Genomic DNA, 16,765 nt, shown 5'->3' on the forward strand with positions numbered 1-16,765 from the left:
GAGCTATGTTTCTGCTCTTTACATCAAGCCAGCACTCATACTTTTGCTAGAGTGGGTGCTAGTTGAGAGAAAAATTCCTTTTTAAGCCTAAAGTAAATGGAGCTTGTGGAAAGTTAGAGTCCCTAGAAGAACTATTTTAGACACAGTCTATTCAATTTATTAAAAACAAAATCTCTCAAAACGCCTTTTGAAAGGATAGCAATGTTTTATAATATTCCAAGCTATTTACTGGTTGATTTTGTAAGAACCAGGTAAGTTCAGTATATTTAATTCTTTTGACAAATATTTATTGAGTACTTACTGTGTGCTAGGTACCATTTTAAGCACTGGGGTTATAAAACCAGTGGAAACTTTGCCTTCATGGAGTTTATATGTTAATGGAGAGAAACAGACAATAAACAACATAAAGTAAATTATTGTTAGGAAGATAATGTGGTATATATATTATGTATTACCTAACACCCAGGGGGAATTCTGATGCAGTAACCAAACCTATTATTATTTCTTTTATAATAAAAGTATGAGCATTCACACTCAATGGACTAAATAAAGACTATAGCCACTTCATGTTAGTGCAAATGAGATACTTCTATAAAATGAGTATTAGAGGGGAGTTTTCAAAATAGGTAAAATTATGACTGTGATCCAGATGTCAAATGAACACATTTTAAAGATTTTATTTAACTTATTAAATGAAGGAACCAAGTAGATGTTATAACCCATTCAAAGAAGAATTCATAGGACAGACACATTTATAAATCAGGAATATTGAAATGATGTGCAAATTAAGGCAAAACTAGCATCTCCCACAATGGGAGAGGGAAGTCAACGAACATCTACTGGACAGGACAGAATTTGCGTGTAGATAGACATGACTTATTCTGCATCATTGTCAGTTATCTATAATGTACAGAGTTGTAAAATAGCTTCCATAGAATCAGAATCAGATAATCTGAAATGATGTGCCTTTGACAATGCATTTTTCCACTGAAGTGTAAATTGTTTCTCTTACTTGAGTTACTAGAAAGCTTTTGGTTTTCTGAGCTCTCTAGAATTATAGATAAGGGATATAGAACTATAGTATATTTGATAGTGATAGTACTTTGCAGAAGAATAAAGATGCAGAGGGGTGGTTATCATTTTAAATAGAAGGACTGTAGAAGACTTGAGGAGGTGATATTGAGGATTGAGCTAAAGTAGCTGAGATTTTTTTTGCCTGAGTAACTGGAATGATGGAGTTGCTTCTAACTGAGATTGGGGAAGAGCAGTTGGAGAAGAGGGCAGGGGAGGTGGAGATCACAACCTCAGTATCGGCTTTTAGCCATTCAAGTAGAGATGTTGAGGCAGTTATATATACATGCGTAGCTGCACTTCAGGGAATCTGTGTGGGCTGGAAATAAACATTTGGGAGTTAATATGTACAGGTGACATTTAAAGCCTCCAAACTGGATGAGATCACTTCTACATGCCACACATTGTGCTAGTCCCTGTAGAGATATATTTAAAATTGTGTTTGTCCTCAAAAAGCCTATGGTCTGCTAGAGGAGGTGGATGTAAACAGTTAATACTGTATAAAAGTATACTAATACCAATACATATCAAGTATACTAATACAAATACATATCAATATACTAAGATAAATACATATCAAGTACAGATGATTCAGGGAAGTCAAATCTGCGTCATCCTAAACTCCATCACCCCCAAAGTCACTCATTCAGTGGCCCAACCATGAGACATGCACAGAAGAAAGTCATAGCGTGGTACCTTGTATATCAGCTGACTTCTCCACTAACCCACCGTACCCAGCATGTTTCTAGTGATATTGGAGAACCTCGCTGGTGACACTTCTGCATGGCTTACAAGCCCTTTGCCTTATCTCTTGCTTTACTTCCTCAGTTCTGTCCCTGGTGACAGAGATGATCGATTTCTTTTTGTTTAATTGAAGTATAGCTGATGTACAATATTATATGTTACAGGCATATAATATTAGTCTTTCACAGTTTTAAAGGTTATTCTCTATTTATAGTTATTATAAAATATTGGCTATATTCCCTGTGTTGTACAATATGTCTTTGTAGCTTATGTTATGCATAATAGTTTGTACCTCTTAATCCCCTATCCCTATATTGCCCCTCCCCACTTCTCTGCACTGGTGACCATTAGTTTGTTCTCTATATCTGTGAGCCTGCTTCTTTTTTGTTGTGGTCACTAGTTTGTTGTATTTTTTAGATTCCACATGTAAGTGTATTCCACATGTAGGACAGTATTTGTCTTTCTCTGTCTGACCTATTTCACTTAGCATAATACCCTCCAGGTCCATCCATGTTGCTGCAAATGGCAAAATTTCCTTCTTTTTTTATGGCTGCAACTCTGTATTTTTTAAACACCACTCTGGCTATAGAGTGAAAAATGAATTAGGAGAGGGAATGAAACAGACATAGTTTGCTATTTATTAGCCTCAGCCTGCCTTCACATTGATATTTAGTGACTTATAAAGACTTGAAGGGTTGGAATTCCCTGGTGGTCCAGTGGTCAGTACTCTGCATTTCCACTGCAGGGGGCACGGGTTTGATTCCTGGTTGGGGAACTAAGATCCCACATGCCGTGTGGTGTGGTCGAAAAGCAAAAAGACCTGTAGGGTAGAAAAGGCATAGTAGGTATGCAGAAATGGAAAGTGTATGTTTCTATATAATGCAGTTTTGGAGATAAGGGGAAATTTTCTAGTAAATGCATGCAGTTGCAAACTTTACCCTCTTCCCTCCTGTATGTCATATTAAAAGGTAACCTGAATGAATGGCAATTCCTCAAAAAAATCAAACATAGAATTACCATAGGGTCCAGCAATTCTACTTCTGAGTATATAAAAGAATTGAAAGCAAGGACTCAAACAGATATTTGTACATCAGTCTTCAAGGCAGCATTATTCATAATAGCCAAAAGGTAGAATCAACCCAAATGTCCATGGGATGATGGGAGGGATGAACGAATAAGCAAATGTGGTGTGTACATATGATGAAATACTACTTAGCCTTAAAAAGGAAGGAAATCCTGATACATGCTACAACATGGATGAATCTTGAAGACATGTTAAGTGAAAAAAGCCAGACACAAAAGAACAAATATTGAACAGATCCATTTATATGAGGTACCTGGAATAGTTAAATTCATAGAGACAGAAAATAGAATAGCAGATACCAGGGGCTGGGAATGGGAGATGCATACTGGCACAGAGTTTCAGTTTGTGAAAACATTCTGAAGAAAGGATACAGTGGTGGTTCTTACACAACAATATGAATGTACTTAATGCCACTGAACTGCATACTTAAAAATAGTTTAAATGGTAAATTTTATGTTATATATATTTTACCACAAAAAAAGTGACCTGGAAATACCATGGAGCTGTAAGAAAGAACAGAAGGATTTCTGTAAACTAATATTGTACTGGTAATGTGAGATTTACAGGATAAAGTTAAAAATAAATAGGTGCTATCTTTTGTGTAAATATTCATATTTGCTTTTATTTGCGTAAACAAACACTGGAAAGATTAACAAGTAACTAATGAAAGTTGTTACTTCTAGGAGGCAAGAGGGCCTGTGGTCACTGGAAGCAGGAGTGATAATGAGACATCTCAATGTATCTCCTTTTATGTACTTCTGATTTTTGAACTATATAGATGTATAACCTATTCAAAATAATGTTCAAACATAGGACTTAAGGGCTTCCCTGGTGGCGCAGTGGTTGAGAGTCTGCCTGCCGATGCAGGGGACACGGGTTCGTGCCTCAGTCCGGGAAGATCCCACATGCCGTGGAGCGGCTGGGCCCGTGAGCCATGACCGCTAAGCCTGCGCGTCCGGAGCCTGTGCTCCGCAACGGGAGAGGCCACAACAGTGAGAGGCCCGCGTACTGCAAAAAACAAACAAACAAACAAACAAAACCAAAATAACATAGGACTTAAGGTAGATTCATTGTAGAGTGATCAGTAATTTGTAGTCACAAAAAACATAATTTTTTTAGAGGTATTGATTAAATATTGCTACATGTGACGTGCCCTCTCCCAGACAAGTGGGGTCCAGGGTTCAGGAGTCTGTGCCAGTGTTTGGTGTTTCAAGAGCCTGGTTTAGATGCAGAAGTGAGTTTCACCTTTCCTTCCCCTGCAAGCAGGAAAGAGAACATATATTCTGGGTAGACACTTAATAAAATCAAATTCTCTAAGTTCATCAATAGCAAGGTTGACCATGGCAAGTGAGGTCATCATTAAACACATTATTTGACTGAGTCTAGGAGCCTAAAGCATTCAAAAAGCAGGAAACTGTCTGAATATAGCTCTGCATTAATCTAAAATGCCGCTTTCTCTGATTCCATCATTAATTAGGAACATATGATGTGTAACATTTGCGTCTGAAGCCAGAAGCAGGACTGCTTAAGATTTCTTAGGCCATGGGAGCAGAGACAGTAGCTGATAGCTGAGCACCCACCTAATTCTGCACCCCCAACCCTACCCCTCAGCAAGGGAGTAGGACTGTTGTATCTTCTCTGGTCATTTTTCTTCCAGCTCCTTCTTTCCCACCTACATCCAACAGGAAATACAGGTAGAATCCTGAGGCAGGCTGTGAGAAGTAAAGACCTGCTAGGGGCAGCTCAGCCCATCCTACTTTTATTTCTTAGCTGTGTTCCAGGGCATATGGTTTGGAGGGAGAACCCAGGGAGTCACATCTGGGAATCATGCCCAAGTTATAGCTGGTAGAGCACTTTCCAGCAAGGTTGTCAAGGTGTAGGTGAAGAGAAAGAGCTGAGTGACAGAGGCAAAATGAGAGAATTGAGAAATCTGTCATTGAAAGTAGTGAAGAAATACACAACTGGGAAGTGGCCTATAAAAGTTGCAGAGGTGGAGTTCAGATGACTTTGACATGATTCCAGCACAAGCCTTCAAGGTATGCGCTACTCATTTAAAGTTGTTAAGATGGCTAAGTGATTTATTTCTCTCTGCCTCATTGATCTATTTGTATGTCTGTCTTCCCTACCACATTGTAGGAATTGAAGACAAGGACTTTAGCTGAACTGGAAAAAGCATGGACTTTGGAATCAGGCAGATCTATTTAAATCCAAACCTCTTCTCTTTCTAATGTTGAACTTTGCTCAAGTTATTTTTATTACACTGAACCTCAGCTTCTGTGTGCATCATAGTGTTGTTAGGAGGATTAGGTGTGAGAAAGACAATTTTTAAACTCTCCCTTTTTGTATCTTCCACAGAGCTTTACATTTAAAAGGCATTTGAAATATTTATCAACTGAGTATGTTTCTACCTATTAAGTCTGAACCCTGGTTAAGGACAGCATGAGGCAGGCATATTTATAAGGCTTTCACCTTGAGCAGCTAACGTTATTGTTGCTAAATATTTTATCAAGCAACTGCCTGTTATGTGCCAAGTACTAAGTTTTCACTTGCTGATCTGGTCTATCTTTCCTTCTTATTATCAGAGTCCAGCTTGAAGCTTTCTGCTTTGTGTAGGCCTATTCTTTTCCCTATTTACAGGACCTCTTCTCCACACCAATTTTTATCAGCGGGTTTGAGAATCATTGCCTTATGCTCATTACTCTTCTAAAAAACCTCAGTCTCATGCTCTAGGCATGGATAAGTTAGGGATTGTTAAATATCTTTCCTTCTTTTGTCTAATATTTATTGAGCACATACTGTGCTGGAGTGGATACAAACAGTATTTCTGCTTCCCAAGTTTTTCCTCTAGTTAAAAAAAAAATACGCACATGTAAAATATATTTAATTATTTAGCAATATGATATTACTTTTGCTTTTACTATTTTACATTTTACCATGTAAAAGGATCCCATTTTAAAAACACACACATACACATAGAAAAAGGATTGGAAAGAAATGCACCAAGATGTTAACAAAGCTTATCTCTGAGTAGTGGTATTTGGGTGTGCATGTGTGTGTGTGTGTGTTTAATGTTGCTTATCTGGATTGTCTTAATTTTCAAAAATTTCATTTTGAAGTTATGGGAGTTAAGGCAAAATTAGCATGCCAGTATGCATCATCCCCCCTCCCCTGGCTAACAGGACAGTGACCCCTCTCTTCCTCTTGCATTCAGCTTTTGCGAGAATTGAAGCACCCTAATGTGATCGCCCTGCAGAAGGTGTTCCTTTCTCACAGTGACAGGAAGGTGTGGCTGCTGTTTGATTATGCCGAGCATGATTTATGGGTAAGTCTAAACTCACTTTGTTTTTAGGGTCATTTTATATAGGTATGAAGAAATAAATGTATGTGTTCCATACTGCTAATGCACAGAAAGGAAAGCTTGCTCTGTTGACCATAGTTCAAAATAAATATACTAAATGTAAATTTTGATTTAAAAGAATTAGAGCAATAAACATTAGCATCCTGTTTTACTGAGAAGATAGTATTTGTAACATTCAGAAATTTCACTTCAAAAAATCTTACTGAGTGGGAAATTGTAATTTTAGCTAGGTAATTAATGGCAGTTTACTAATATGTGTAGTGAAGATTGCTTTCTTTTGTGGTCCACACAGTAGTTCAAATTTAACCAGTTATGTACCTGTGAATAGTTTCTCTCTCTAAATTAAGGTCAATCTTGCAGCATTTTGCCATTTAAAATGGACTCCACCAAATGGAAGAGTACCTACGGTTTTGCAAATATTAGGGTTGTTTTTATCAATATATAAAAGAAGCCAAAATTTTTAATTCCAAATGTTTAAAGTTAGGAATCAGGGCATTTAAACATTTTATCCCAGGAGTTGCCTAAAGTAAAAAAATTCCAATTTGGCAGTAAGTTCAAATTTTGGATAATTAAATTTTGATTCAATATAGTGTGGTTTGTCATCTATAAAAATTATAAATCTTTTTAGGAATAACTTTAGCAAACTCATAGGTCTTGAAGGAGATTTCAGTTTATGCTTTTATAGCAGATATTGACAACAATCTCCTCTGCCATGGATATTTAGTACCCATTTTGGCATGTTTTGGACAAGGGTGGAGTGGAGATAGAGGTGGATGTGAGGGGTGGGCGCAGGTAGAATTTCTTCCCCTTCATTACAAAGTTTTATAACCCACAATGTAACATGTGTACATAAAAATTTCAATATGATGATCTGGTTGTATTTATTTCAATGGGACTGAATTCTTCTTTTTTCTCTCCCTGCTCCTTTCTAGTAGTGATTTGCTATTTAATATTGACTACTAAGAATATATCCTAATTTCATTATGGGCCAAAGATGGTGAACTTTCCAATAATTCTAATAATACATATAGCCAGTGATGTTACCCAAATGCACCAACTTTTTATAGAATAGGAAAGATTTACAGGGTTTTTTTCCTTTTGTTTACTCTTTCTGTCAGTAGGGAATACAACTAATACAATTTTTTAGGCAGGTTTTTAAATACCAACCCTTTTTACTTCTTGGTTTTATTTAATGAAAATCTTAATGGTTTCAGTAAATGTAGTCATTATAACCACATTAATACTGTCATATTTACCCTCAATATAGATTGTTTTGGTTTGATCTTATTATTCAAATTATTTTTCTTTGTGTCATTATTGGCCTTTAATAAGTAATCTTAAAATGTAGAGAATTTATTGTAGCCTTGATTGTGTTTTATTGACACAGGCAAAGACTATGTTATTATAATATATATATTTTAATTTTTAGCATATTATTAAGTTTCATCGTGCATCAAAAGCAAATAAAAAGCCCATGCAGTTGCCAAGATCTATGGTTAAATCATTACTTTACCAGATTCTTGATGGTATCCATTACCTCCATGCAAATTGGGTGCTTCACAGAGATCTGGTAAGTATGTTTCTTTTAAATCGCTCAATATGTGTCTTTCTCTTTTCAGAAATATCTTTTCTTCTTGGTACAGTTACGATGAACATGAATTATAGAAAAATTTGAAAATACACATAAGCAAAAAAGAAGGAAATAAAAATCGCCATAAGCCTATGATCAAAAGATTACCATTATTAACTTTTGGTGTATATTCTTCCCTTACATTTATGCACAGCTATAAAATGTCATTGTGATTTTCAACAAATGATTGGCATAATCTGTTTTGTTTTTTAATTTTTACTGGAGTATAGTTGATTTACAATGAGCGTAATCTTAATGGGATGGTCATATGCGAAACAAGCACCTTTTGATTCATTTTGTTTTTCGTAATTTTGCTCACCATTAGTAAACAGTTTAATAATTAAAGACTGAGTTCACATTGTTTTCAAAGCTAAACTGAAATAATGACACTGCCTCCAGTAAATAGAATGTTATTAGTATTAACAATAAGTAAATAAGTAACTAACAGGGGAAATATATCAATACTTATTAGGCATATTATCCATAATTCAAATGTTTGATGTTTGGTTTTACTTTTTTACTCAGTACACATATAACAAACATTTATTAATGTCAAGTTATTTTATTCATCTTTTCATTGTTATCATTTTAGTTTATGTTGATGAGATTTTTTGTTCTTAAGAAATATGGGTACTTAATAGCTGTAATACCACTGAGTTTATAGTTGCAAGTTTTATTTTGCTTAGGCTTTTGCAGATTCTAGGGATATAGTAGGGATAGATCTAGGTCGACTCAATTTTTTTAATTGAGGAGAAGTATTTATTATAGAAAGGAATGAATACATAAGGGGATCTAGATAGTACCCCTTGCTACCTTGTCAGTCAGGCCTAGTCTTCTGGCTTGAGCATCTCTTGATGTGGCATTGAAGTTACATTGGGGCCAAATGACAGGGACCACAAAAATGCATTTACCATTTCAATAGAAGCATTTCGCCTCATAATTTTAAACTAAGGTTCTCAAAGCCTTCCACTAATCCACGTTACTATTAACCATGAATCAGCATGTTTTAAAATGATCCTTGGGTACCTGAAGTTGTTCTAGGTCAAACCTTCCTTCATAAATGGTTTTAGATTTTAATTTGCTGTATATAACATAGCCTATGTGAGTTATATTTTTGAGGTCATATTCATGTTTGAATCATTGATCAGAATCCTTTACTGAAGATTAACTGATCTCAACTCTTCTCTTTTTGTCACAAAATTGTATATTTTGTTCTACATAGCATAGATTAGCACATTTTATTTGTGATGTCACTGCCTGAATATCCAGTGGTACTAAAACCTAATATAACCAGGATTCAGTTTTCTCCCATCCAAACTTGCTGCTGCTTTAGTGTCCTCTATTTTGGTTATGGCAGCACCCGCCTCCTAGCCTAGAAACTTCTTTTACCACTTGCAGACCCTTGTACTCCACATCCAGAACTTGCCTAATCCTGTCAGTTTCACCTCTAAAATATCTCTTCCGTTCATCTGTTTCCATTCCTAGTGCCTCATTCCTAGTTCAGGCCTTTATTATCTTTTTCTTGTAGTATGGTGCTAGCCTCTTAAATTGTCTCCTTATCAACAATCTCTTTCCCTTCCAGTCCACTTTAGATCTTCTGAATAATTACTCAGCCCCTGCTTAAGAACTTTGAAACAGTTCCTCATCGCTTACAGACTAAAGCTATAGTTCCTTTTTTGGCTTTTGAGGTCTTCTCAGGTATAGCTCCAACTGCCTTTAAAAATTTTCTTCTGTATCCCTGTAATCTTTTACTTACACTGTACTGTTTAACTATTGATTGTTCCCTGGATCCTCCTGAGAGTTCCTGCCTCAGTGGCCTTTATTTCTCGTGCTAAAACTCCTTACCCCGTCTCTACATATTCAAATATTACCTGTCTTTCAGGACCTGCACAAATGTTAAAACTTATCCTCATATCCATCATTACTTAGAAATAATCTCTTCTCCTTGTTGGTTGCTGTTGTACTTCATCTTTACTTCTCTTCTGGCATTTGCCTATTAGTACTATAGTAATTTATATAGATGCCTAGAAGATGTTCTAGACCATAAACTTATGGAGAGAGTGGGGTCTATGACTCATTTTGGTACACTACTGTTCCAGTACACAATAGGTACTGAGTAAATATTTCCTTAGTGAATGAATATCAGTAAGAATATTAATTACTACGGAATGTTTTTGGATCAGGTAACATATGTATTCAGCACACTTCTCAAATAAATTTTTATTATTTCCTTGTATGTGCAAAGCATGAAAGGGTGAGGACAGTACAAACATGACTGTATCAAGACCTTCTCAGGAGTTTAGTCTGAGAGAAGAAATAATGACATGTACACAAACATTTTTACTATCCGATAGACGAGAGAGAATGTGAACATGGCAATGTGAGAAGTACAGACTAAATGCTATTCAAGGTTAGAAAAGGTTCTGAGTGGGGGAATAAGGACAAGCTTCAGAGAGGTGCCATTTGAGCTGGACTTTGAAGGATGAGTAGAATTTAAATAGAGATTTGAGAGATGAGGGTAACCTAATGAAGTGTTGGATGTAACATTTCTGAGGTGAGAAAGCACTTGAATTATCCCAGAAAGAGTGTGTAGTTCTGTCTGGCTCAAAAATGGATAAGCTGAATTAGGGTAGTATCAAGTAAGACTAGGAAGATATGGGTTGGAGCCTGATCGAGGAAGGCCCTAATATCAGGCTAGGGAGTTTGTTTGTTTTTAAGTGCTAAAAGTTTGTGAGCAACAGAATGAAGTTTTTTTTTCCCAAATGAAATTATTTTTCTCCATTAAAGAAGCCACCATTGATTATTATTACTTCATCCATAGCATGGACACAATATGTATGTTTTTAATTGAAGTATAGTTGATTTACAACGTTGTGTTAATTTCTGCTGTACAGCAAAGTGATTCAGTTATATTTATTTATACGCACACACACATTCTTTTTAAAAATATTCTTTTCCGTTATGGTTTCTCATAGGATATTGAATATAGTTCCCTGTGTTATATAGTAGGACCTTGTTGTTTATCCATTCTATATATAATAGCTTACATCTGCTAACCTCAACCTCCCACTCCATCCCTCCGCCAACCCCCTCCCCCTTGGCAACCACCAGTCTGTTCCCTATGTCTGTGATTCTGTTTCTGTTTCATAGATAGGTTCATTTGTGTCATACTTTAGATTCCACATATAAGTGATATCATATGGTATTTGTCTTTCTCTTTCTGACTTGCTTCACTTGGTATGATAATCTCTAGTTGCATCTGTGTTGCTGCAAATGGCATTATTTCATTCTTTTTTATGGCTGAGTAGTATTCTATTTTATATACGTACCACATCTTTATCCATTCATCTGTTGATGGACATTTAGGTTGTTTCCATGTCTTGGCTGTTGTGAATAGTGTTGCTATGAATGTAAGGGTGAACGTATCTTTGTGAATTATGGTTTTGTCTGGATATGTTCCCAGGAGTGGGATTGCTGGATCATATGGTAACTCTATTATTAATTTTTTAAGGAAACGCCATACTGTTTTCCATAGTAGCTGCATCAACTTACATTCCCACCAACAGTATAAGAGTGTTCCCTTTCCTCCACACCCTCTCCAGCATTTGTTAGTTGTAGACTTTTTTTTTTTTTTTTTTTTGCGGTACGCGGGCCTCTCACTGTTGTGGCCCCTCCCGTTGCGGAGCACAGGCTCCGGTCACACAGGCTCAGCGGCCATGACCCACGGGCCCAGCCGCTCCACGGCATGTGGGATCTTCCCAGACCGGGGCACGAACCCGTGTCCCCTGCATCAGCAGGCGGACTCTCAACCACTGCGCCACCAGGCAAGCCCCAGTTGTAGACTTTTTAATGATGGCCATTCTGACTGGTGGCACCTCATTGTAGTTTTGATTTGCATTTCTCTAATAATTAGTGATGTGGAGCCTCTTTTTTAAAATAATTAATTTTTGGCTGTGTTGGGTCTTTGTTGATGCATTTGGGCTTTCTCTAGTTGTGGCAAGCGGGGGCTACTTTTCATTGTGGTATGTGGGCTTCTCATTGTGGTGGCTTCTCTTGTTGCAGAGCATGAGCTCTAGGCATGTGGGCTTCAGTAGTTGTGGCATGTGGGCTTCAGTAGTTGTGGCGTGCGGGCTCAGTAGTTGTGGCTCGCGGGCTCTAGAATGCAGGCTCAGTAGTTGTGGCGCACAGGTTTAGTTGCTCCGCGGCACGTGGGATCTTCCCGGACCAGGGCTTGAACCCGTGTCCCCTGCATTGGAGGATTCTTAACCACTGTGCCAACAGGGAAGGTGGAGCCTCTTTTCATGTGCCTATTGGCCGTCTGTATTAGCATGGACACAATATCGAAGATGTGTTCTGAAGGTGGTTCTGACCTAGTATAACACTTGTTTGTATTTTACCTATACATTCCCCTAGTGCCTCTACTGCTTAAGTAACTCTAATAAGATTTGAAACTTTAAGCCAGTAGGAATATAGTCTGTGATAGCCTACTCAATTCTTTCTCTGATCATGAGGTCTGCTATCTGGACCATATTGTCATATTGTCATGGTTTTGCCAAAGTATTTTCAGGAGTAGAAGATTTAAAGTGTATGTTTACTTTATAGATATATTCAGTGGTAGATACAGAAAGATAGAGTATATCAAGTATGAATATGGTTAAAAGGGATATGTTGGAGACATTTGAAAAATTATTTTGTATGTGAGCTGAAGAGTAGAGTTGCATTTTTAGTCAATGAGTTAGGGTTTTTAAATGCTTCATTTCTTATTATGATAGGGAATCTGGCTTTACACTATTTGTTAGTCACAACTGTTTCAGAGTGCATACCATCTCTAAATTTTAATTTGGTGTGAGAAACCTAGAAAATCCATACAATTAAAGGTGTTAGAGTAAATATAAATTTGCAGTAATAGTATAACCTAACAAATTTAAAAAGTAAATAAAAACCAGTGTTTTGGACTTCACACAAAGAAGCATTACATCATCAGTGAGGTTGGTGTTTTTCATTGTGATTGATTTCATATCTAGAACAGTGTTTTAATTATGTCATTTGAATACTAGAATTTAATACAGAAATAGAGAATTTAAATAAAGTCACCAAAAAGATGACTTATATTGAGGAATTGCTTTAAAAGGAAAGGAGAAAAGGAGCTAAATATATTCATCTTAGCAGAGAGACAGTTGAGACATAAGTTTATAAATATTTGGAACTTGTAAACACCAAGGGAGGAAAGATGTATTTTAATTTTACAGCAGGATATAGCTAAGAGTAAGAAGATGAAATACAGGATGACTCATTTTTATGGGATTACTATTCTGGTAGGTTGGAAGAATGCCAAGATATAGTTTATCTCTTTTTCAAAATTATGAGCTTCTTGGGCTTCTCTGGTGGTGCAGTGGTTAAGAATCCGCCTGCCAATGCTGGGGACACGGGTTAGAGCCCTGGTCCGGGAAGAGCCCACATGCCTCGGAGCAACTAAGCCAGTGCGCCACAACTACTGAGCCTGAACTCTAGAGCCCGTGAGCCACAACTACTGAGCCCGCGTTCCACGACTACTGAAGCCCGCATGCCTAGAGCCCGTGCTCTGCAACAAGAGAATCCACCACAATGAGAAGCCCACCCACTGAAACAAAGAGTAGCCCCCGCTCGCCTCAACTAGAGAAAACCCGTGCACAGCAACAAAGACCCAACACAGCCAAAAATAAACAATTAATTAATTAATTAATTAAAAAATAAAGATACTACATGTGGGGGCAATTTGTTATTAATAGACACGTAAAATATACATAGCCAACATGTCATAAACAGCCTACAGCGCTGTTGAAAATCCAGTAAAAATTCTGCCTGAACCAACAGTGTGTCATAAGGAAGAAAAAAAAATATCGCCAAACCAAAACTATGTAGTTTTGCCAGTTAATATGCCAAAATCACCCAGAGTCATTTATTACACATTTCCCTGGAGCTAGAATGTCTGTTGCTTCATTTTATTTAATCAGCAAGTCCCAAGTTTAAACAACATTTATCATCTCACAGATTCTATGGGTCAGGAATCTAGGTGTGGCTTACTTGGATTCTCTGTTTCAGAGTCTCTTTGAAAGGTTGCAGTCAACTCAAGTCTTGATTGGGAAGAGTCCACTTCTAGTTCACTCACGTGGTTATTTACAGGATTCACAGGCTGATGGGTGGAGGCCTCCTTGTTTCCTTGTTACGTTGACCTCTCCATAGAGCATCTCAAAACATGGCAGTTTTCTTTACCAGAGTGGCAAACTTGAGGGCGAGAGAGAGAGAATGTGTGTTAGCAAGATGGAAGTCACAGTCTTCTGTAAGTTAATCATGGAAGTGACGCCTCATTACTTTTGCTGTATTCTGTTCATTAGAAGTCACTAGGTATAGCCTACACTCAAGAGGAGTAGTTACGTAAGAGTGTGTATACTGGGGGTGGGGATGATTGGAAACCGTGTCTGAAGCTGCGTACCATAGAGTCTGAGAGGCTTTTAAATGATGTTTGGATCCTGTTATTGTCCTTTTAAGTTAGTTATAATATGGTATAGAAAATGCAGGAAGCCCCCTGCTTTCATATATAATTTTTTCCATGTATAAAAATTGCTTGTGTAGTAAGAGTTTCGGGATAGTTCTAGAGAGTGAAAAAACATTATAATGTACCAATTATTCCTTCCCTTTTACGTTCTTCAGTGATTTATTCCCAGAATTTGGTATATGTTCCTTACTTTTCCCCTCCTCTTCTCTTCCCTCCCTCCTTTCCCACCCTGCATTGAACCACAAGTTTAATCCACTTAAATCTGGAGGGTGTGTTCAATTGAGATCCAGGATTTTTCACTTTGAACATACCTAGAGGTTCTTTCTTTGTTATGCAGTCTGAGGCATATGCTTATCACTAATATTAGTACTTTTTTATTTCTATTTTTCTTTTTCACACACTTGTGTAAAGCAAAAGTAAAAATGCAAAGGAAACTTTAAATGATAGCAAAACCTTTGTTTTCCAAGTTTGGTAATGCTGCTGAGTTGTAACAGCTAGCTGACAAGCAGTGAAAGGACAGCATGAAATATAGTCCTTTAGCCAAAAAGAGCATTTGAAGACTTTTTAGGAACAGCACAGTATGAAAATCCAATATGTGAAGTCAAAGATGGCCCTCTGTTTTCTACTCAGCTGGAAAAAAAGTGCTGTGCTGTTCTTCTTTGTGAAAGTTTGATTAAAATAAATGCTTGGTTGTTGGAGAATTGTCTAGAAATCTCTCTTTGCCTCACAGCTTCTCTTCATAACTTGTGTGACAAGGAGATGCATCAAGTCTTTAATTTTGTCTATGCTAAACAGGGCCTGATAAGGCAAATGTTTATAATTCAAAGAAACCCTTAAAATCTTACTGTAGCCATCATGGCAGCATTTTGCAAGCATTTTCATAATGTTTTAGAGTTTTAGCTTTGCTTAGTTCTTATGATATGGGAGCTTTGAGATCCTAGATTAAAAAAAAAATTATTTCTGGACTTCTCTGGTGGTGCAGTGGTTAAGAATCCACCTGCCAATGCAAGGGACACGGGTTCGAGCCCTGGTCTGGGAAGATCCCACATGCCACGGAGCAACTAAGCCCGTGCGCCACAACTACTGAGCCTGCACTCTAGAGCCTGTGAGCTACAACTACTGAGCCCACGGGCCACAGCTACTGAAGCCCACGCACCTAGAGCCTGTGCTCCGCAACAAGAGAAGCCACTGCAATGAGAAGCCTGTGCACCGCAACGAAGAGTAGCCCCCGCTCGCCACAACTAGAGAAAGCCCACGTGCAGCAACAAAAACCCAACACAGCCAAAAAAAAATAAAAAATAAAAAAAATATTTCCAAGATAGTTAATCTTGCTACTTAAGCCTCAGTTTACTCATTTGTAAAATGGCAGTAATGATAGGTGCTTTATATTGTTGTTGATTCCATTGTCTTAGCTCCAGAGTTCCTGAATTCCTCCTGATTTCCTTTCTGTAGAAGCTTCTGTCCATTCTTCTGAATATCATCAGCAGTGCAGCGATGCCCTTTCTTTTAACCACTTGCTTCCCCAGAATTCCTGTAGCCTGATACTCCTCCTAGCCACTTACGCTTTACAGAGTAGAGCCCTACTGTAAATATGTGAAACATGCTTCTTGGTGTTTAAAAAAAAAAAGTAGGCCATGTTTCATCTAGTTTATATTTAAATATTGCTAAATATTTTATATTTTAAAAAGTTTAAAAAAACTGGCTTAAATAGATCAAAGTTAGTGTTTCACTTAACTTTTCATTCTAACAATTCCACGCTAATCAAATGACTATTATTTTTCATTTGACTTATTAACGTTTCACTTGACAAATTGTGACAGAAAGCAGCATTTATTTTAATATGATTTAGTCACCCTAATTTCTTTCAGAATGCAGAGCTAACAATGAAAAAAAGTTAAGTATGGCCTGGTTATCTTCTAATCTTCAATTTTAGGTGATTTTGGACAATTACAGATCTTGTCATGCCGAAGAATCACACTAGGGCTTTTGCTGGTGACCTTTGGTTCCTAACTAGTTCCTTAGAGCTGGTCCTCCACAGTCTGTGGCTCAGCTGCTCATCATGGCAGCCTGAAGGCCTTTGATGGTAGTCATGTCATCTGTGTACAGATGCTTCTACTGCTTCTATACAAGGCCTTGTAAAGATAGGTATGGTAATGTTTCTTACAATGCTCTGGATACTGTGACACATATCTTACAAATGTAAGAAGGTATTATTGAGGTGTTTTCTAGATACGGGGCTGTGATTCTTTCTGGCATGTCAGCTTTTCCATCATCCATACCATAGCCCAGTAACCGGAGCTTGCAGCAGAGTCCTGCACATCTGCTGGTCTGAGTTAGAGCATA

At 37.4% G+C, this 16,765-nt stretch overlaps 1 protein-coding gene across 4 annotated transcripts in view; it reads left to right on the forward strand.

The window, feature by feature from the left end:
• CDK19 (cyclin dependent kinase 19) overlaps positions 1-16,765 on the forward strand; it is a 179,250-nt gene that overhangs the window by 122,821 nt on the left and 39,664 nt on the right. For 3 of the 4 annotated variants that reach the window (XM_082856072.1, XM_082856074.1, XM_082856073.1), the window contains exons 3-4: positions 6,111-6,221; positions 7,687-7,827. In XM_082856072.1, coding sequence (XP_082712198.1) covers positions 6,111-6,221; positions 7,687-7,827 — 252 coding nt within the window. Of the gene's footprint in view, positions 1-6,110; positions 6,222-7,686; positions 7,828-16,765 lie in introns of those variants that run through there. The other variant, XM_082856075.1, reaches the window with a different exon arrangement.

The sequence above is a fragment of the Leucopleurus acutus genome (genome assembly GCF_964270905.1).
Source record: "Leucopleurus acutus genome assembly, chromosome: 15".
NCBI classification, from domain to species: Eukaryota; Metazoa; Chordata; class Mammalia; order Artiodactyla; family Delphinidae; genus Leucopleurus; species Leucopleurus acutus.